A 23,241-nucleotide genomic window follows, 5' to 3' on the forward strand; every position below is an offset into this window, starting at 1 on the left:
GTTATTTCTTGATTGGTTGATGGAGTTGATGTTTGCAAATTGGCTGGCTTTTTCTTAAGAACATGTGTGGCTGAGGTATTGGCTGTGTGTCTATCAGCCTCCTGTGTTGCAACGACCTGGGCAATGGGCTGTGTGATGACCTTCTGAGTTCTATTGTTTTGACATCCTGGGTCTTGTGCTGTAATCTCCTGGGTCGTAATGACCTGGGTCATGGGCTGTGTGATGACCTTCTGAGTTCTATTGGTGTGACATCCTGGGTCTTGTGCTGTAATCTCCTGGGTCGTTGGCTGTGTTGCAACATCCTGAGTTCTGTGATGTGATATCCTGAGCAAACAGACACATGCCATGAACATATCCAGGCCTCAAACTCGGAGCCAAACCAAAATCCGGAACGTCACATCACAGCCACCCGCTCAGGTTATCACATCATGTTTTTGAACTCGACACTTGCATGTATCATGATTTTCTTCCTTATGAATCAGCCTTTCAAGTGTATTCACAGCATCCTGCAATTGTGCTTAAAGACAGAGTTTTTGCACCATTGTGACCTGACAGATGCTCCAATCATCTGACCTTAGACCAAAAATATAACAAGCCAACCAGGCTTTTAACTCTGTGCTGCTTTTAGTTTGATAGCTTTTTAAAATGACTAACTGATGTGAGAAGGATTGCAAGGCCATCCTTGACTCACTTTAAAAGACTAGGCAAAAGGGGCAATGGATTCTTCTCTGTACAATTTAACCCGACAAGAGGTGATATGAAGCAAGAATTACTAATGGGAAACCACTTATTTCCAGGCACTTATATTTTACATACAACATGGTGTTTGCAGTGATTTCTGCTTATGCTCTTGCTGTGCCAGAAATTAATCAGTTGCGCTGTTAGTGATAATAACATGCCATCTTTTAGGCATGAAGCCAATCAGAGAGCAGTGCAAATGTTACATGTGGTTAGATCCTGAGTTAAAGGTTGGAGTGAGTCCCCCAAAGTATGCTCAGCAAGACTCATAACTGCATCTTCAAATGAGGTCATATGGGGCTGCATGAAAATGATCAAGAATTGGCTAAAGCTGTGATATTAATTAGTTTGAGACAGCCATAAGAAATTGCTTTGCGCTGTTATGTATGGGAAAATTAATCAAGAAGCAGAGTTAACAATATATATTTGTTTAGTCTGTGATGAAAACTGTAGCGTATATCTCATAAACAAATCTAGCCGTGGAAGCTAACAGCTTTACATTCCAACTTACTTCAAAATGCCTAGCCATGGTTTTCTGATTCAGATAGAAAGGGAAACTACAATTAGCATTGTTTTATTGGTTTGTTTCTCTTTCACAAGGAGCAAATTTAAACAGCAACTAGGTAACAGGCTATTATGGATGATAAAATCAGCCTTGTGAATATACTCGTCCACTAATCCTGTTTGTGCCCTGATTATAGCAATTTATTAAAAACCTGTCATATAATTTGTATACATCATGGGATTTTTTTTTTTCTGTATGAGAATCATTCAGAAAAATCTGTGGGATGCTGCATTTCAGATTGCAATAGATTTTTTAAAAGAAATACTAAAAATAAAATGAGGTAAATCAATATTCTATTGATTTGTATATGGATTTTAGTTGCTAGATTTTCTCATAGCTATCAAAATATCCATTCTTTAAATGGATCTCCCTGTTTCTCTCTCTCTTTCTCTACACACACACACACACACACACACACACACACACATAAAAAACCCCACGGTATTTAAAAGCAAGGTTCAATAAGTGATGGCTGAAGACATACTGCTGCCAAAGCTTATGGTATTCTAACACCCCAACAAAATTGAATAATGAACTTCAGTTATTCTTATTATTAATGAAATATATCATTGGCAAATTTGTGGGTGCAGTCAGATAATAAATTTTGGGCCCAATCTTCTATGTATTCCAGCCCCATTTAATGAACATAATGATACTCCCCATGACAGTTTTGCAGCCAAAATAAAATACCAATAAAACACATCTTTTAGACCTGTGGAAACAGCAATGTAAATGGAAACAACACCAAGAAATAGAAAAATGTCTTAGTGAAATGCAAAAACAATGGTGCATGAATTTCAGCAAGGCTTCCCTGATGCTTACCGAGGGCTGAGGTCAGGAGGGAGGATGCTGTTTAGTGATGAAAGATGCAGCTCCAAGTTTTTCTCTTTCCGTTTGGAATAGTAATGGAGTTCAGTTTCATGCTTGGTTCTAGATGAGGTTGCACTGCAAACTCGGATGGGTGAGTGGAAGGGAACAGTACCTGAGGCCAACTGTTTCAAGTTTATCCCCAGATAACTTTTATTGCTTCCCGATTTCTTTTGTTGAGAGGCTGTGCTTCTTGTGTGAACTGGGGAAAGAGTTGCTGCTTCCTCTTCTGCCATGACTTCCTCTTCTTCCTCATCCTCCACAATGGATGGAAGTCTTTTATTTATGCTGCCATTTCCTTTGGAGTCTGACTAAAATAATGAATCATTTATATTAATTTTTTTTTTCAAAATAAAGGAAACTAGCTGTTATGTGAATATATCAGTTGTTGAGCTATAACCACTTGAATCTAACCAATCTCCCAGCCATGGTTCATTTCTATGCATTTATCAGTTTCTTGAAATTTTTTTAAAAGAATGAAGTACATATGAAACATATGTCTGAAAAGAATGCAATCAATGCATTTAATTGGAAATGTTTTATAATTTTAGCTCACACTAAAGAAGTGCCTTCTGATAGATTTATATCCTCAATAATAATGTTTAAAGCTTTGTATCCCATATTTACAGCATCATTGACTCCAATTTAAATGTGTGGGCAAATTAACTTTTGTGGCTGTTGGTTATTTATCTATTCCTATGTTATTATTCTTTTTCTTTAAGCTAAATTCAAAATAAACACAAAAAGAGAGCAGAAGAAGAAGACAAGCTGCCCCTTCTATTCAGTTGTTTTGGGGAGACAGGTAGACAAGTGGCAGTAGCAAGATGGGAGAAAATAAATAGCAGACCAGGGGAATATTGGCAGTGGGATCAGCCTGGAGAATGGGTCTCTTCAGATGGCCAGTGATAACAAATCCTGGCACATGCAACCAGAACAATTTTTATATCTGCTCAAAGAAATGTTTAATAAAAGGAAGAAGAAAACGTGTTCTAAAACAACTCCAAGATCATGAACATAATCAACATTTTAATTAGTCTTGCATTTCATTTGAAGTAGAATGAGGTAGCATTATATAATTGTTAAAGAAAAAGAGAATTAATATAGCTGAGTGCACTGGGAGAAACTGCTGTATAATTGGAACAGCCCCTTAAATCATGTTCCGTGTTCCAGGTCTTCATATCCTGAACAAAGGGAGCATTAATCTGAACCTTCCATAATACTAATAGCAGGTAAGTGGCCTCTTTGAGAAAAAGTACAATTGGTTGTATTTCAGGCTATATTTAGATTCCCTGCAGAAAGGTTGGTAGCTTACTAAAATATTATAGTAGTGGTAAATAGCAAAAAGTCTCATTACAATTTGTGAGTATTCATGAAGAATGATTCAAAACAGAGATATTGTGAAATGCAGAAATCAAAGTGGTAACATTTGTATGTTAAGAGTAATAATGCTACAAATGGAATTTGGTTTAAAATTACATATAACTCTAGTTCTTTCAATGACCTCTTGTCATTTTCTGTACCCATTTCTTATACAATCCACAATGTATTATCCACTCATTAAGTTAGTAATAGTTAACCAAATACTATAACAATAGTTTGTGATGGCCTGCTCAATCCTTACATAGCATATTTGTATGAGGATGTTTTTATGGAAATAACAAAGATTTCTCTCTTTCTTTGTACTAACAAGTAAACTTACAAAATACATTAGATTCAAAGATTATTGCAATTACCCTTAAAGAAAGATTTGGCTTTCAACTTCAGTTTTCTTAAGATCTAAAAGAGACATTAAGAGAGCCAGTTTATTCTAGTGGTTAAGACACCAGGTCTAGAAGCTGGGAGACTGTAAATTCTACCACCACCTTAGGCCTGAAAACAACTGGATAATTTGGGGTCACTCTGTCTCAGATTTACTCACTTCATAGGATTTCTATTATGGAAGAATATAACTACACTCTTGAGTTTATTTATAAAAATAATAAAACAGGATAAATAAACTTTTTAAAACTGGATTTTTGCTAAAAGTTTAAAATCTAGTTTAAATTTAGCCCATGGACTGCATTATGTTTAACCTATATTTATATATTTCCATTTCTGCATACACACTCTAGTTCAATTACAATTCTAATTTCCATAATAACATGTCAGTGGGTAAGTGGATAGAGATCAGGTTACTTAGATCAAAAGTTATTTAGCTAGAAAAAAATAAAGACTAAAAATAAAGAAAATAAAGAATAAAGATTCATCTTAAATTGCTAACATATTCAAGAACATTAGCATGCTAATGTAAAAATCACTTGGTGCTTGGTATCCAGATCAAATCTAAGGATGGGTGTAATAGTAATCAGGAAGAAGAAGAGAAAGCATGTGCAGAACAGAACATAGAGACAGTGTATGCTTTGAAAATGATTCAGGTTAGGTAGATGGCATCTATAGAAGTGTCAAAATTGGCAATATGGTGGGTGGAGTGTGCCATGTTGCTGCACATACAAAAAGGTGGAGCCTGCATCACACAATACTCTGTTTTGTTGTGATGCACTATGGTTTTTGGTAGATTAAATGCTTTGGACTTCATGCAGGTGTGAGTGGGGGACGTTTCTGCAATTAATTAAAATAGATAAATTCTTTTCGGCTTCCTGCCTTAGGCAGAAATCATGGTCCTGATGTTTTAATAGCTGTATTAGCTTTGATGACTAGGTTCCTTAAAGCATTATCATCTCTCTCTTCCCCTCTTTCCACTGAGTTACATGGAAACTTCAAAAAGTCAGGGTGGTTTAATGACCAGCAGAAAGCTTTTGCATGTTTAGGATCCAAAGCAGCACTACTTCTGAATCATTTTAGAAGCATGCACAGCATCACAAAGCTTATGCTGTGTAAAAAGAAAGCCCCAGTTTAAATAACTGGTATCTCCAACTAAGGCTGGAAAAAAGTCCTAACTAAAATCATGGAAAATTGTGCCAATCATTGCAGATAATTTTGGGCTAGGAGGACTGATCATTTGATCCAATAATAGGAACCTTTTGATACTTATATGTCTTTCTTTTTTAATCATTGGGTGGTTATAATATAGTAAGACCAGCAACCATTAAAAGACAATAGAAAAAATAGGAAATTCTAGTCATTTGCTATCATCTGGTGATTTGTCTGGAATTTTGCAGCCCAGATCTGATAACCCTCGCTATTTAATCCTTATGCTTTATTTAGGATTTAGGTCAAGATACTCATTTTTGTTTGTTATATGTACTGAAATATGAGAATTTATCAATGGATGAAAAGCATCATTCCAGATTACACTTCTTTTTGGTTGAATCTATATAAATAGTTTGAAATACAGCCTATATAAAAAATAAAATAAAATGTTTTCTAGGTCTTATCTGGAAAATAACACAAAAACTCCTGCATGGAAGGAAATATTTACTTATTTTGATTTATTTTTGTAAGTATTAGCCAGGTCATTTAAAAAAATGTCTTCAGTCTAGGCCACTTTGATGCAATCAGTCCCGTGAGTAAAAGACATTTGGTTTATTTTCAGCTATGTACATAATACCACTGAAAATGTTTGTCATGCATTGTAAATTTTAATTAGTTCTTTTTTTCTCAATGCATTCAAAATGCTGAACTTGATATTTTGATTTAATATGACATTAAGAATACCCTGCTTAGGAAGCCTGGAAAACCTAATACTTCAGATTTGACAGTCATATAGAAAATGCAAAGGATAAACATTAGAACCAATGGGCAAATAACCACATAGCACCATGGAATGAGACAGACTTTCAATTAAAAGGGTTTTGTACATCAAAATATGTCCACATATATTAATAGGCAAACATGCAGGGTTTAAATTTCAAATGGGAAGGGTAGCAATGGGACATGCAAATACACAAGCTTATCCATGCCAGCTTAATTACATCAACTAAAGATAAGGCCTTTTTAAAAAAATCAGTCCCTGGTAGATTCTGAAAATAGTATCTATTGTTTTGTTCAAAAGGGTTTGGGGTTAATTATATAGGTAATCTCATATTGAAAATGGACATCCATACCTGACAGATGGAAGACTTGTTTGATAATCTGGTGATTACCTGAAAGAACAACAGATAGAGGAAATGGCGAATACCAGAATTTGTACACACGAGTGGTTTTCAGAATGAATTTTAGAGCATAATGTAAAAGGGAAATCTCACATCAGATGCCTTTCAAGTTTCTTTCTGACATTAATTAACAAAATATTTTTGTAGAAAGTGAAAAACTAAAAAATAATGGACTTCCAATTTATACCAAAGCTCCTTTTTTGTTAAGAGGGTTGTATTTATGTTGAATAGAGAGATCTTGCATTCATCTTGAAGTAATTTCTTAGTGAAGTGAAATAGTGAAGAAATGTGATAGAACTTTATCTGGTATCTCTTAAGGGATGTTCTATGTTTAGCGGAACATCTCTATATTCACTAAATATATGAGTATTGTGTGTGCCTGCCCTGTGTCCACTAAACAATTCTCTAGTACAGAAGTATAATGAAATACAACTGCAATTATCAAACTACAATTAAATTCTTTTCGTATCTATGCCTTTTCATGGACTGAAGACACATATCATCATGGTATTTATTTATTTCAGGCAGCAAAATAAATGTCTTGAGTCTAATCCTATGAATTAATCTTATTTCTTCAGCACTGATCAGGTGAACTGTGTAGTTGAGGACATATTTTTGTTCATGTTGATAGACTTACACACTTTTTAAAGATGGATCTGATGGATATCAAACAAAGCCAATCTTAAATTGGTAAGAAACACAGAAAATATGTTTAGAAAAAGATAAGATCACTAATCTATTTATTCATTCATATACTTCCATTAGTTACATTTCTTCTGTATTCTTGCAGTGATGTCTTTATGGTTTGAAAAATCTAATTGGCACAGAATGTAGCACCTGTGTATTGATATGAACACTTACAGTATGTTGTAAGTCTTGCATTAGCTGATTATCAATTTATGTTTTATATTTTAAATTATGCATTAAGTAGCTTCTGAGGAACAATTCACTCCCTGAGTTTGAAAAAGGACCTTTTTTTGTACTGGCTTCTGCCCAATGCATCTCTAAAATGTACTTGAAACTGAAAATGCAAAGTCTTCAAGAAAATTTCCAAGAATCATTGACTTTCCATGACTTTCTTCCAGATTTCTGCTTTGTATTAGATAATTTATAGTTTTGACTGCTACTGTATTGTTATTGATTCAGTTATTGGAAAGCAGATGTCTTAACTTTGTCCTTGACTTGTATTACTTTGGGAATTGCTGTGTTTTTAATTTTTTAAATTGTATTAAAAGCATTGTAGAACTTAATAGACAATCATGTCACATTTTAAATAAAATGTTAAAGAAGGATTTGTGAGGCATCACCTAAAATATATACTGAATTCTTGCTGTGTGTTCTGTATGTTTCTATGCCATTTGCAAATATGCACAAACCAAAATCAGCCTTACAATTAGTTTTACACTTAAACTGGCATGCTAATATGCTTAATATTTTTTTCAAAAAATTGCAACCATTTTTGTTTATGAACCTTGTTAATAGTATGTAGATCAAATGCCATTCGCTTTGTATCTGAGGATATTTTCCCCCTTATGTGGTAATGGAATTACAGGAGCGTATGACAAGGGATTAGTGTTTCACTTAAAAGCTTAATGACTCATACATGCTCATCTCTCCAATTTTTTTTCAAGTAGGAAAGAGTGATTTTTTAAAATGAAATATGTAAATCCTGTAGTTGCATTCTATTGAGAGATATACAATCTGAAGGACCTTTTTGGTGAGATAGAATTGTTAATGTAACTAAAGTCAATAATTGAATATAATATTCTCAAGATAATTTCCCTATTGAGCACCTTCTGAATTTTAATTTTTTACTTCATCAGCTTGTTCTATCTGTTCTATAGCTTCTGTTCTATTCTGTTGCTTTGTTATGCTCTCCAATGGGCAAGATAACACAAAGCTGATGCCTCACTCCAGCTGCTCCCCTAGTATTAGTGAAGAAAAAACCCTGTGTAAATTTAAATAGAAACAGAATGCAGTTTCTTTTGTATTTCAGTTGATGGTTATATTTTATAGTGAAGTGAAAGATTATGAAAGCATAATTGGACAATTAAAGAATTGGACAAATTGTTGTACCCTGCCTTTTTAGTTTTAGAACATTTTTTTTTCCTGTGCATTTTTTGTTTTTGCACAGGTGTTTATCTAAAAAAGGAGATTGGTGTGCTTCCAATGTCCTCACATAACTGTTCGTTAATGGATGAACTCATGGATAAGTCAGTGCTACTATCAAGACTGAGAATGCCTTTTTCAATGTCCCCATATTTTTGTCTCATTAGCTCTCTTCTCCTAACATGTTTTTCTCTGATGTTCCTGGTTTCTCAAATATATTTATTTTTAAATATTATTTTGGATTCTGCAGATGTTTACCAGGGATATTTTGACTAGGTTGGCCCCCAAGGTCATCATTTTGCTGATCCTTAGATAAAGTAAAACACAGTTTCTGATCCAGCCAGTATTTCTGCTGAAACATATGCAATAATTGTGGAAAAGGAAGTTTTATATATAATAATTGTTACCTAATTGCTAATGACCTAAGACAGGGGTGTCAAACTCACATCGTCACTGCAGTGTCATGTGAAGTATTGGGACTTTTCCCCCCTTCGCTAAACTGGGCAAGGGCATGCCAGTGTGTGACCTATCCAGCCCACGGGGTATGAGTTTGACCGCCCTGACCTAAAGAGAAGAAGAAAATGGCCAGGAGCAAGTTGGATGGATTCAGTTATAGTGGCAATAAGTGCTTAATTTGAAAACCTGAAAGACTAATTTAGGGACAGATTGTCATAGAGAAAACTTATCAATGTAGTTGCTAACAGTGAGCAACAGCTGGATTGCACTTAATCAATAAATCAATCAAACCATTGTAAAAGCTGTATATCAGAAAGATCATTCTCTTGCTTTTTTGGAAATATCAGCATTCTTTGGGCAAAATGGGACAAGCCAGACTCAATATTGTGGTTATTCTGCACAGACATAAACAAGCCTCATGCAAGTTAGAGCTCAATGTTGCAGACAATACACCACTATCACCACTTTGACAAAACAGTCTCAGTGAGATGGAGACAGTTTAGAATTTATTCAGATGATGGTCCTTCAACTCTCTCTTCAGTATTAAAAATGACAGAAACTTCATTTATATTGTTTAAAGGTTATTTTCTATACCACGGGTATCAAACTCATGGCATCATGTTGCCATCACATGACATATTGCACATTTTTCTCCTTTGCAGAGATGGATGGGTGTGGCCTGGGCATTTTTCTGTGCATTATAGCCTCTTGGGTACCATGCTTATAAAACATAGATAAGCAGCTTTATAAGCTTGTGGATTTCCTCTCACAAATACAAATAACACACACACACACATGCATGTATACCTCCACCCTCTAGTTAAGCTTTATAATCAGATGCTTCAATAATAATCCTAGAAAATGAGCTGAATGAAAGAGAAAATTCAGACTGGTTGAAAAACTAAAATTAATATACCCAAATTTTGTGACTATTTCAATTACCAGCAGAAATTCAATATTAATCTAGTATGTGCCTTTTAATAACATTTTTTAATGTATTAGTTCAAAGCATCCTAAAAATCTGGTCAGTTCAAATATCTAAGTTAAAAGGGACAGAAATTGCCCAAGTGGCCTCTCCGTCTTTCTCAGATACATTTCCTTTCTCAGATACATTGGGCAATGTTAACTACTTATGATAAACATTTTAATACATTTCTTACATTCTCAGATACATTAAACACTAAATGCTTGATTCCTGAACAGATATATTTTTCTAAACACAAGAATTTAAAATATTCATATACTGTGCTAATCCAAAGGCCAACTTTGCATCAAAGACAGAGCCTACCTGGCATAAATCAAAGTAAATCATTTATTTAGTGACTCAGAAGTAAATATCAAGGAAACTGATGGCACTTCCATGTATATCACCTTTTAAGCTCCCTACCAACCATGTGGTATTTGGAAAATTGTCATTTCTGGTTTACCTTTTAACAGACAACAAATGACTGATTGCTTGATCAGGATTGGAGTCATTGTGCAAGTAATAAGGAGAGTGTCATTTCCCTTATACTATGTCTGCCTGTCTTCCTGCCCCCATTCCCAGACCCACAAGAGGGAATGTGTACGAGACAAGAAGGCATAGCTGGGTTGGCAGAATTAAGTACATCATCAATTTAGAGTCATTGCTTTACCATAATTCCAGCCTCTCCTAAATTCCATTGATCCTTATCTGGCACCAATTGTAGTGTTGAATTTTAATTGACTATAGATTCTTATGTATAGGCTTGAATACATTTTCTATGCTACAGCCTACAGCCTGTTTCTTTGCAACTGACAGGATGGGAGGCAAAAGTTATGGACAAAATCCAGGTGGTAGCTGTTTTAGCTTGATATCTTTGAAAGCGAAAAGAGTGAATCTATTCTTGGGTATCTGGAAGTCATTGTGTGAATCTATTTCTGTATGCTGGAAGTCATTGTGTGCTAAGAAGTGTAGAGTCAGTTGTAAACAAAGTGTGTTTAAAAATGTCCAACTTTGTATTTAAGTTCATGAAGCAAGTTAACCCTAAATCTGGTTGTCAAAAGCAATTGCTAGCTATATTACTGTTATGTATAATAGTCTAATTCAAACAATGTATTAGATAATTGATAACTTCTCATAACATGTTGACTTGCAAACTATCCAATCCTTAATCCTATTCCCACTTCAATGTATTATATGGTGGTGATCCATCTGTAATATGTGAATGCAAGCAAAGTGTGGTTTACTTGTTTAGGAAACTCAGTCAATTGTTGATTATTTAATAAACCCTTTTTATTGCTGTTGGAGGTAGAATTATCACAAGTAAAAATGTACTCTATTTCCCCACTCCATAGCATGTTCATAATCAACAGTTTTAGAGAAAGTGGTCAAGGGGTATATTAAAACTGGAGATATTAATGCAAAAGAGATGGTTGTATGATTTAAATATTTAAAGTTAATGTCATTTGTATAAAGATGACAATGAAATAAATTTTAAATTTTATAAAATTTAAAAAAAATCTAATTCTTTGCAGTTCTCCAAGTACATTTATACTCCATGGCTAAAACAGGTAACAGTATAAGTTTAAATTCACAGATAGAACTTGCAATATCCAGAAATAAACCATGGAATCTTCCATTGCCTATGATTAATTATCCTCTTTAAACCTTAGCATGGTAAAGACAAGATTGTCTGTTGCTTTTTTAGTTTTTCCAAGGAAGCATGTTAAACATGTGCTGCCCCAAAGAAAATATATTTATGCAGTTAGTGAACAGAAATTTGATATCAGCTATTTACTAATTTACTGTATTTTTTTCATCAATGGCTATGTAGCATATAATACAGTATAGGTAAAATCATCCTTCTACCTATCAAGACTTCTTACTGTTATGGGATCACACACTGTATAATTTTACATCATGTGTATCATTTTTCTCCCATTTGATAACTTTCAGATGCACTCAGGTAACATCTCCTAGAATTTTTAGCCAACTCTTGGTCATACAAACGTAGCTCATATTTTTCTCCAATTTTGGTTACACACACAGACAATGGAATTTCTTTCAATGTTAGCTGTGGTGGTTATCCCTCCCCCCTCCCGCCTTGACAATGTCTTCAATGCTTTGTAGCCTCCTTCACCACCACCACTCCTTTCTGGTTTGAAAGCATTTCAGGAAAGCATTCCAGAGAGGAGTTTCTTTTAGATGTGTTTCCTCAAGAGTTAACTGAGGGGTGATAAGTTGAGGAATCTCAGATTGCTGGAAAGAAGATAAGACATTAAATCCCTTGGTCATTTCATCACTCAAGTAAAGGCCAAAATCCTTTCCACCCATGAGAATTTTGCTTATTTATTAATTAAATTGCAGCAATCTGGGTGGCTGACAAGATGCAACATTAAAACACAAGCAACACAGAATACACAACTCAAAAGAATGTCTAGAGAAAAGCAATAATCAATTAAACTGAAACATTCCATACGATTTATCTGTTCTTCCTTTTCCAACAATTATTTTCAACATTAAAATGGGAAAAAATGAAATAAATTGCAATAAAGTTCAACCCTACACTAACACCATTTTTTCTACTTCAAATGTCTTATTTTGTTAGTGTAGGAGGAAGCAGTACATGACATGCAGTTTCATTTTTCAAATATCGTGAGAAATGGATTATTCTGAATAAGCATCAAATCCACAGATGTAGATTTCCACTTATCCAAGTAAGCCCTCTATTTCACCACAGAATAACATATATTGCTAGCATCCAACTGAACTGAAGGCAAAGGAGTAATGCCTTCTTCCAAGGTTTTTTATCCTTTGGGACTTCATTAATACTTGTGGAGTGACATTTGAAATCTGTGAGTCATTCAGAATGCTATGGTGCTTGGTGTTTGTTAATATAGGAATTACAATGTAGCAATAGGAGAAAGTGTAGTAATTATATTTCTTGGAGTACCTTATTAATTTCACTTGGTGTCTTCTAACTAATTAATTCAAGGTTATTGTCAGCAAAACAGTAGGTTTCCAAGTAGAATTAGCAAATTTCATACACAGGGATAGTGAACTTATTTGAAATTTTGCCAAAGGCTTAAACATAATTTAATCATTTATTTTGCCATCCTAGATTTTTTTTCATCCAGAGGTTGGAAGCTTGTAATGAAAAATAAATAAACAGCATAACATCTGTTAAAAATAAATTCTCCTGTATTTTCCCCCTAACAGTTCATGTTCAGATTGATGAAAAGCAATTTGCTTTAGAAATCCTTTTCTTTCAAAGGAGAACATTTCAGAGAAATTCTCATGGGTGGAATATAGCTTTCTTGTACAGTGAATGTACTTTTTTAATTGTACAGTCATCTTTTCAATCATCATCAGCACCTCTGGCTTCCCACTCCTAAAGAAATATAATGAAGAAACTTATTCCACTGAGCTTTTTCAGGAGCACTACTAGTATCATTAATGGGAGACCTGTCCTTGAGAAAATGCTGCATTAGATCTCCTTCATCTGGAATTGAAAGAGCCTGCAAACACCTTTTCAGAGTAACAGATTTAATTAAACACATAATAGTAGTTGTTAGTTGAGAAGTACTACTATCAGACTTATTTTGTCTTCCTAGACTAACATGGTTTGCCTATTCCAATGTCCTTTATCTGGGGGGATTCAGAAAAATTCTCAGTTATGGGCAGAAAAATTCAGTGGGCAATGTTGAAAGGCCCCTTATATTTAATGATTTAATGTAGACAGAACAACCCCAAAGCATTCATTAAGAATAATATATTCAATTTTGTCCCTTTGTTTTTTGAAAGTATGTAAAAAGTACTATGCAGGTTTCAGAAATACCGAAGCTGCACAGGGCAGCTTAGGCTGGAGGAATACACAGATAAATTATGTGGGTTGGGAAGGGTGCTTTGGTTCTTTCTTTCCTATTCTTCCCTTCTTTCACTTCCTTCTGTCCTTCCCTTCCCTTCCTTCTTTCCCACTCCCTTTCTTTCCCTTCTCTTTCGAGAAGGACAGTAAGTGACTGCAGTTGGTCGGGAAGGAAGCAGGGATTGCAAGAGTGGCTGGGAAACTGTTTTGGAATATTGAAAATGAAAATCACATGACTGCAGCAGCAGCTTGGCACAACTAAAGCAGCAACAGCCTGGCAGCTCTGAAAGAACCACAACTTCTCAACATTCACTGCCTGAATTTTGAATGCATTATGTAAATTAGCTTATTTGAGGTACCTTGGTTCAAAAGTTGTTACACTATGATGCACAGTTCGCCCAGTTAAGGATTATTATAGAATCAAGAATTTTAGTAATATATAGATTTTGTATTTTTTCTGCCTGAGAATAAAGTAAATATTTGTGCAACTTCACACTAATTCACAATGGATTCCATCAGTGTGAATAAAATGGGATCTGGATGTCACAAAGCAACATCTTTGGGCTGATATAGAATTTATCATTAAAGCCAGTTTAGTGTGGTGTTTAAAGGCATCAGGATATAAAACAATCTGTTTACAGTGAAGTCTAGTTTTGCCTTGGGCATAAAGAAGCTGTATGACTTTAGGCCAGTCATTCTTTTTCAGTCCAACAGGACAGCAGCAAGCTATTTCCTAAAATCTTGCCAAGGAAATCTGGCAGTCTGTAGGAATCAAAACTAATTTGAAGTTGCATAAATATGCACACACTACAATATCAACCTTACGTTTTGAACATGCATCAACTGTTCTCAGAACAAAATTTCCAGTGCTGAACTTGATCTAACTGGAATGTAAGTCATTCAGGAAAAAAGTGGAAAAGTATCTGTAATTTCAATGTGCTACTCTACCAGCAATCCATTTTAAAAATGCAAACCAGATGTAATCAAAATTTCTAAAGCCCCATGTGGCTACATTCTCAATAACCTAGAAATGACAGAGTAGCAATAAAGGATGCTTTTTAATAGATACAAACATATATCCTTGTAGTACCAACACAAATATGGGAATGACTTGCAGTAATAACGTGTTCTATACAGAAAGTACTGCAGCTATGTATTTTCCCATGTTCATTTCTTAAAAATAATTTTTCTGTTTCTAGTCTTCAACTGTGTCAATAATCCGCAGGGAAGTAGCACAATAAAAATGCTACATGGCTAGTATCTTGGCTTCTGAAAATTCTGCTAGCCACTAGGACTTTATTGTTTCTATGTATCATATACATATTTTCGAATTTCTCAGAGACATTGAAATTGGTTTGTTCTGTGTTTTCTGTCCTTTCAAAGAATATTGTATTATATTTGAACAATACATTTGCCACAAATTTAATTCAACATGGAAACTATCTGGGACTCTCATTCTAGCCATTGGGTTTCACTTTACTTATCCTAATGTTTTAACATTTAAGTTGTGGATTATTTATTAAACAAGAGTAGGATTTGTATTGATTAGGTACGACTTTAATTTTTCATTTTCATTTTATATTACACTGATTATTGTCAATGATAATGTGTACACTAACTCAATTTAATAATGATCAGTAATTCTAAAATGATTTAAGATATTTAAATATGTAGAACTCAAATATTATTCTGAGAATATATTCTTAATTTAATAATAACTTGTACATCTTATATCTATTTACTTTGTGCTTATATTCTTTTTTCTCTTGTAACTTCTTTTTAGAATCTGCTTCTTCCGAATCAGCTTAACATGTTCAATATTTATTTTAAAAATTATGTCATACACAAATCTTTTTTTAAAATATAACTGGCAGATATGACAGGCCATCTGATAGTTTCATATTTGTCATAATACAAGAACCCATCTGTTCAAATGAGCTGAAAATTATGAAGACCAATTAAGATAATTCTATGATTCAAACTCTCCATGAGACAAATCCTGGGAAGCATAGAAACATACACATATTGTTCATATATTGACTTTTTCCAAAATGGTCTTTGTGATGCAAATTGCATAAGTAAGTGCAGGGATGTCATAAAATATAGTAATCAAGATGATGACCATGACAGTGAGATTAAAATTCTGGCTATTTTTATAGTGTTGCACATGTGATGTACATAAAAATTAGGTGGAGCTTCAATCACAATTTTGGTCACCTTCTTTCGTCCATAAACAATAGATATCCCAGTAACTGGTTCTAGAGAGTAGTCCTACCCTATTCAACCTATTCCCAGCTGCAGCCTAGCTGGTTTCTCTAAATCAGCCTGCTACTATCAGGTTGAAATATATGAAGCAATTGGATTTAGATGTAGCCAGTTAGTTTATGCAAATTTGTTCTGATCAACAAATGCCAAAGAAAAATCTATATGGTTGGAAAAGAGATATAAATTAGTCTGACTAATGATAAACATTACTTGCTATTCTGGTTTACAAAGAGTAGTCTGTAAAGCATATCTCCATCTTTCAATTACCAAGGAGTAGCTCATGAGTTCTACAAGCCTTGGAAGTACATGAATTTCCAGAACTTGCTAAACTATAGTTTCCAGCATTCCTCAGCATGGGCCATGCTAGTTAGGATTTGTGGTCCACCAACATTAGGAGGACATGGGTTCCCTATTTTTTTTTATAACAATGGTTTATTACTGCTTGACATAAGTTGAATTTTAAAATCGAGATTTAGTTCAAGAAGATGATGCTGTTATTTTTTTCTCTTTGTTAGGATTATTGAGAGTAGGCTGGGGTGATGGAACTGAAGGAAATCATCACATCATCTCCCTGCCTACATAGTTCCATATTTTGAAGTTATTTGAGTGACATTGACTGGAACTTTTATAGGAGTTACCAAGCATTATGGGGTAATATAAGAGCTAGCCCTGAGGTGCTCAAAATATTACTGTATCTAACACATTTCATCCTATTGCTAGAAAAATATAATAGAGTGTAGCTGATTCCTAAAATCCATGGCTTATATAGATGGACTCTAACTTACTGTTAAAAACTAGTTACAATGTTCCTTGAGCCTTTCAGAGAAATCCTTAAGACTCTCAGGGCACAGAGTACAGCTTAACTGGAAGAAAAGCAAAAGCCAATTATTTGAATAAATCTCTTCACTTCCCAAAATCTATTTTTTTAATCTTTTCTGGCTAGTGGGTTTTATTGGAATTGTAGACCCCTTAGCTATGAAGTTAATCTCCTTCCTACTCTTGAGTGGACTATTTTCAAACAATAAGTTGGTTTTTCAGGGTACAAGTGTTCATTACACTTTAAAAGCGATCCTTTGTACTGTGATTCTTCCATGACAATATACGAACTGGTACATTTTACCCTGTTATATTGTAAGGGTCCTTATCTAAAATCCATGAGGTTGTCAGTATAAGTCCCTTCAGCGCTAATAATTGCATTATGCCTTTCAGCAGGATATGAAAAAGTTTAGATTAACATTACTTTGAATTAATGTTTTATGGAGCTGAAATAATAGCAAAATAAAAGCATATGAGCACAAAACACAGACAAGAGGGAATTATAAAGAATAATCTGAAGTACTTTAAAAAAAATCAATAACTTACTTAAGCAGCAATTGAATTACCAATCAAACACAAGCAAAATGATAGTTGTTTATTCTGATAAATGAACTGCTGAACAAGTTCTATTTTTGAAATTAGTTACAGCAGCAGTCATGTTGATAGTACTTACATCACTTTCATGGCCTTCCCGAAGATTGTAAGTGAGATCATGCTGAATGTCTTCAACAAACTTATGAGCATATTCTGGGTAAAGATCTAACACTTCAAAAAGTCCTTTGAGAATAATACATTGGAGATCACAATAGGTTAGAGCTTTCACATCAGCATTTGTTTTAATCACTTGGTCCTTAATTGAGAGGTTTGCTCCAATTAAATCTCCTTTACCTATGCAAAAAAATAGAAAAAGCAGGATGTCAATAAGCAAAAAGAATGTGTTTATAGGCCTGCAGCCAAAACCCAAACATGATGATAGGCATTAAAAAGAGTTCTACCATAGATTCTGCTGCAGAAAAAAATTGGACATTTAACTACAGAAAAAAAGATACTGGATATGGATTCACTGCAGAGTTTCCAAGTGGATCCTTGATTTAAAAAAAGAGTCTGAAGCAAAGTTTGATTATTCTTCCATGGATGGGATGGAGTAGCAATTGAACTGACTTATCCACTATTATGGGTTTGCCATGAGGTCTTTTCTGTTTGTAACATTTATCATTTCTGGTGAGTAAAGCAATGCTGACACATAAAGAATCCCATATGATCACGACAACATTGCCATGGTATAAAACACAACGATATCAGGGCAAACATCTGTCTAATGAATTATCCTGCTTTAAGTACAGTCATAGTCTAGTCCAACTAAAACCAGCAGTCCTGAATAGAATAGAACAGAATAAGAGAGTTGGAGGTCTTCTAGTCCAACCCCCTGCCTAGGCAGGAAATCCTACACAACTTCAGACAAATGGTTATCGAACATCTTTTTTAAAACTTCCAGTGTTGGAGCACTCACAACTTCTGGAGGCAAGTTGTTCAGAGGTGGTAGTCAGCAGGTTCGGACCAGTTCTGGAGAACCAGTAGCGGAAATTTTGAGTAGTTCAGAGAACCAGCAAATACCTCCTCTGACTGGAGATTTTACAGTATCCTTCCCCTACCACGTCCACCAAGCCACGCCCACAGAATCGGTAGTAAAAAAAATTGAATCCCACCACTGAAGTAGTTCCACTGATTAATTGTTCTAACTGTCAGGAAAATTCTCCTTAGTTCTAAGTTGCTTCTCTCCTTGATTAGTTTCCACCCATTGCTTCTTGTCCTGCATTTGGGTGCTTTGGAAAATAGCTTGATTCCCTCTTCTTTATGGCAGCCTCTGAGATATTGGAACACTGCTATCATGTCTCCCCTAGTCCTTCTTTTCATTAGACTAGACATACCCAGTTCCTGCAACAGTTCTTTATATGTTTTAGCCTCCTATCCCCTAACATCTTTGTTGTTCTTCTCTGCACTCTTTCTAGAGTCTCAACATCTTTTTTACATCATGGCGACCAAAACTGAATGCAGTATTCCAAGTGTGGCCTTACCTGCAGCAATCTCAACATGGAGTCAGGGGAGGGAAGATAATTAGAAAAAGCCAAGATAGTTGTCACAACTGTCTCACTGGTGGTAGTCAATGTGCAGACAATTAGTGGATTTCTTCTAAGGTTAAGACAAAGATCTTCTTTTCTCTCACAGGCACACTAAATCCTTTATCATTTTTTACCATAATGAACACAGAGGAAAGCTTACCTAGAATTGCCAGCACCATGCTATCTTTTAGAACTTCCATGGAACCTGAGCACACAAGATAGATAGCTTGCAAGGCATCTCCTTGCCGGAGGAGGTACTCCCCAGGAGCACAAAAGGAGGTTTTGATATGCAAAGACAAAGACCTGAGGCAACCACGACTGGCACACTCAAAAAGGGAGAGTTGCAGAATCTCCTTGTTCAAGTGCATGGTGATGTCTGAGCGCAGCTCATCTGGAAAATCCTTAAGAAGCTGTCCAGAGGGGGAAGACGTATTTTAATTCTGTAGTTGAATGGTTAATAGATTTGAATGTTAATGCATGGAACAGTTAACCCTATTATGCTAGCTTACCTATTTTAACAATTATTAAGATAAAGTTTTGTTGCATTTACCAATTTACTGAAAGGACTCTTCAATGAGCGGAGAAGTGGCCAAATTTGGAGGACAAATTTGTATATTTGTTTTATTTATTTATTTATTATATTTGCTTATAACATTAAACCAAAATGACTAAATAGATCTTTTCCAAAATTGAAATAATAAAACAAAAGTTTTACCTCATGGGAATCTATTCCATTATTGACAGACCAAGTGGTTTGGAAATATTCCAGCATTCTTTGCTTTAATTGCTGAGGCAGGTGATGGACCCTTATAAAATCTTTGAGATCCTTAGTTCTTGTGTGATAAAGGGACCACCTGGAGTACATCCGCTGAATGATAGCAGTCACATTACCAAAAACCAAGGCGTGCATTAAAGCTATGAATATAGAAAGTATATTAATAGAGTAAAAGACATTATTGAAACAGCCTGACTTTAGATTAAGACCAAATAAACACTGGCCTAGGGACCAAAGCTTAGAAACACCATCACTTCTGAATCTTTCTAAAAATGCAAATTTTTTTGTCGCTGGAAGTGCTTTAATCAAAGGGCCCTAAGGGAGGCCATGAACCTTCGACATGATTATAACTACAAATTACCCAACTAGCATACTCAGCTGATAAGAAATGGTATGAATCTCTCTCTCTCTCTCTCTCTCTCTCTCTCTCTCTCTCTCTCTCTCTCTCTTATCATCTATCTATCTATCTATCTATCTATCTATCTATCTATCTATCTATCTATCTATCTATCTATCTATTTGTCTGTCTAATATCATCTATCTACCTACCTATTATATATCTTCTATCTGTATAATTTTTACAGAAATTTTTTAAACAGTTTTACAGATAAGTTATACCGTTTAATGATTTATTGAGAAAGCAGTCTGAAAAAGTAGAAATTCATAAATGTATCTATGAATTTTACAAATAACTTATCAGAGGATATTAAAAAAGACTAAAATATTGGAGTGTCACATATATAGAATGTATCTTCAGAATATTACTTTGCTGTATTACTTTATTTTGAGCTAAATATTAGTATGCAGTCGAGAAGGGAGTAAGAAATGGTAAGCCAAAGAAATTAAAGCACATAATAAGAAAATATAACTGAATTTTACAACATTCACTAACTTTCTATCCTTGCAAATCATCTTGCTTCATAGCTTTTTATCCTTGCAAATCATTTTGTGTCCATTGGATCAATATCCTAGTCATACATTACCTTTTTCTTTTAAAAAAATATCTGTTTTTATTGAACTCATCACTTCAATTTTCCCAGTTTTTAGCCTATTGACAATCCCTTCATATATTTTTGTTCTGAAATTAGATCCTGGATCATTCTCTTTATACAATGAAGCCATCTCAATGCACTTTCATATGGGCCATTTGGTTTTGTATTAATTCATGGTCATTCATCCCTCATTTGATGTTAGCCAATATGGTACAAAGATAAAGAAGATAAAGTGGTTGGATTGACACAATAAAGAAGCAGATTTAAGTCCACATTCAACCACAAAAGCTTACTTTGGAATTTTAGCTAGTCATTCTCTTTCAGTCCAATGAACTTCACAGGGTAAAAATGTTGTGGGAAAGCGTGAAGAAAGAGATATCTTAAGGGCCTTAATGAAGGCAGAATATATATCTAGCAAGTAGAGTTTGTACGTCATCATATCTTTTCTCAGTATCCCATTCCCACTGCATTCAACTTAATTTTAGTTTCTTCCTCATTTGCATATAACAAATTGGACAGCAGTCTTGTTGACAACCATTTTTACTTTTTTCAGCATATAAGATAATATTTTCCTTATCTTCATTTTAAAGCGCTCATTCTATTACATGTATTTTTCCTAGATTTGTATGTTTTCAGTTAACAATTTTTTTCTTTTGGATCACATACACTCAGAATGTAGCATATTCTTAGCTTAAAATCATACTTTGTTCTTCCGTTATCAACATTTAGTAGAATATAATATGCAACTGTCACCAGTTCAGGCATTCTTAAAGTTATATGCCTTTTAAACAATGTATATAAACAAGTTCATATTTTCTGACATACATTTTATAGATAATAAGCCTATACCTTTCCAACTAAGACCAACTCATCTTCATTCAGATCATGACTTTTTTCTGCTTTCTCTTAATTTTCCAGGATTCCATTCCTTTCCTTTCATTTTCATTTTCTCTTTCCTCTTCTCCCCTTCCCCCTTCTCCTTTCATTCTTCTTTGTTATGGTTGTTAGACAGACTTATCGATATTGTCTTTCAGTACTTATAATGTTATTGGTCAATTATTTGTATAATTATTATATTATGCAATTTTTATATAATTCTCATTTAATAATTTGCCTTTGCCCCCCCCCCCCCAAACTGTCTCACTAGATACCACATCTCACCAATTAGCAGGTTTATATTCAATCATGATGAAGACAACAGGAAGATAGGACATAAGGAATAGACATTTATTTTTATTATTTATTTATTAAGTTTATTTGCCACCAATCTCATTTCGAAGTGATTTACAACATTAAATACTGCAGATCTATTTTTTTTAAAATGTAGAATATAACATATTACTAACTTAAATGGGACAATGTATGTTACCTACAGGTGTCCTTGACTTAACCATTCGTTTAGAAACTGTTCGAAGTTTGAAGTTACATTGAAAAAAGTGACTTATGATTCGTCTTTGCACTTACAACCATTGCTATGGTCATGATTAAAATTCGGGTGCTTGGCAATTAATATGTATTACAAACATTCTGGAATCATATGATCACCATTTGGAACCTTCCCAGTTGCTTTATAATAAGCAAACTCAATGGGAAAGTCAGATTTGCTTATTTATAGGATAATTTAATTAACAATTGCAGTGATTTGCTTAACAAGCATGCAAAAAAGTTTATAATATTGGGCATAATTCACTTAACAACTTCTTTGTTTGGCAATGGAAACTCTAGTCCCAACTGTGGTCATAAATAAGGACTATTTGTACATGCTCACTCTATTGATCAATTATTTTCATATGTAGTAAAAATATAATTATTCAGCAAATGTTTATTTTTGCTTTCTGCCAATATGTATTTATGTATAAAATGGTCTAAGTAATATTTCAGGAAAAATAAATATTTAATTTAACAATTGATCTATCCTAGCTATTCTAGCTAGAAACTAAGACCAAAAACAAAACAAAAAAGAAGCTACTGAACAATAAAGTTTAATTTTAAATAATTTCACATGCATATTTCTAAGCAAAGAAAGGATTTACTTGTCTCTTATTGTAAAATAACATTACAAGAATGTAAAAGTAAAACAATGTTATTTCATAATTTTTTACCAAACAATATGTTATCTCCCTATAAATGTATCCACACAAATATATAAGTTGTCATTTCTTCTTTTAATGTGTGCATTTATTTATTTAGTTGCTTACTTATTTATTAATTCCAAAACTTTTTGGTTCCCTATATACTCTTGGTGAAGACTTTTGGATTAAAGGCAAATGTCAAGCTAAATCATCTGTCTATAGCTACTGAGTTTACAGCGACTAAGCTACTAAGAAAGAACATTTTTTGGTATATTATAGAGTATATAGAAATAAAGAGAACAGCTAAACTAATACTATGTTTCCCCTAAAACAAGACCCAGTCTTATTTCCTTTTGGGCTCGAAAATAAGCAGAAGGGCTTATTTTCAGGAAATGTCTCTATTTTTTTTACATAAAGAAGGCAGTGAACATAGAAGTTGACAGGAATGGGAGCAAGCGTGGGAGCCAACAGGAGTGGGAGCAAGTGTGGGAGCTGCAGAAGTGAGATGCTACTACCACCAGCCCTACCCTCTCCATCTGCTGGCTCATA

At 34.2% G+C, this 23,241-nt stretch overlaps 1 protein-coding gene across 3 annotated transcripts in view; it reads right to left on the bottom strand.

The window, feature by feature from the left end:
* The window catches only part of KCNH8 (potassium voltage-gated channel subfamily H member 8), a 268,908-nt gene that overhangs the window by 11,941 nt on the left and 233,726 nt on the right, over positions 1 to 23,241 (bottom strand). For 2 of the 3 annotated variants that reach the window (XM_087945073.1, XM_087945075.1), the window contains 5 exons: positions 19,569 to 19,768; positions 19,014 to 19,263; positions 17,407 to 17,621; positions 6,214 to 6,252; positions 2,126 to 2,481 (listed from right to left, as the gene is read on the bottom strand). In XM_087945073.1, the coding sequence (XP_087801199.1) occupies positions 2,126 to 2,481; positions 6,214 to 6,252; positions 17,407 to 17,621; positions 19,014 to 19,263; positions 19,569 to 19,768 (1,060 nt within the window). The remainder of the gene's footprint in view (positions 1 to 2,125; positions 2,482 to 6,213; positions 6,253 to 17,406; positions 17,622 to 19,013; positions 19,264 to 19,568; positions 19,769 to 23,241) is intronic. The other variant, XM_087945074.1, reaches the window with a different exon arrangement.

The sequence above is a fragment of the Notechis scutatus genome, chromosome Z, assembly GCF_049901735.1.
Source record: "Notechis scutatus isolate UNSWTSFEM ecotype Mainland chromosome Z, rNotScu1.2, whole genome shotgun sequence".
NCBI lineage: Eukaryota > Metazoa > Chordata > Lepidosauria > Squamata > Elapidae > Notechis > Notechis scutatus.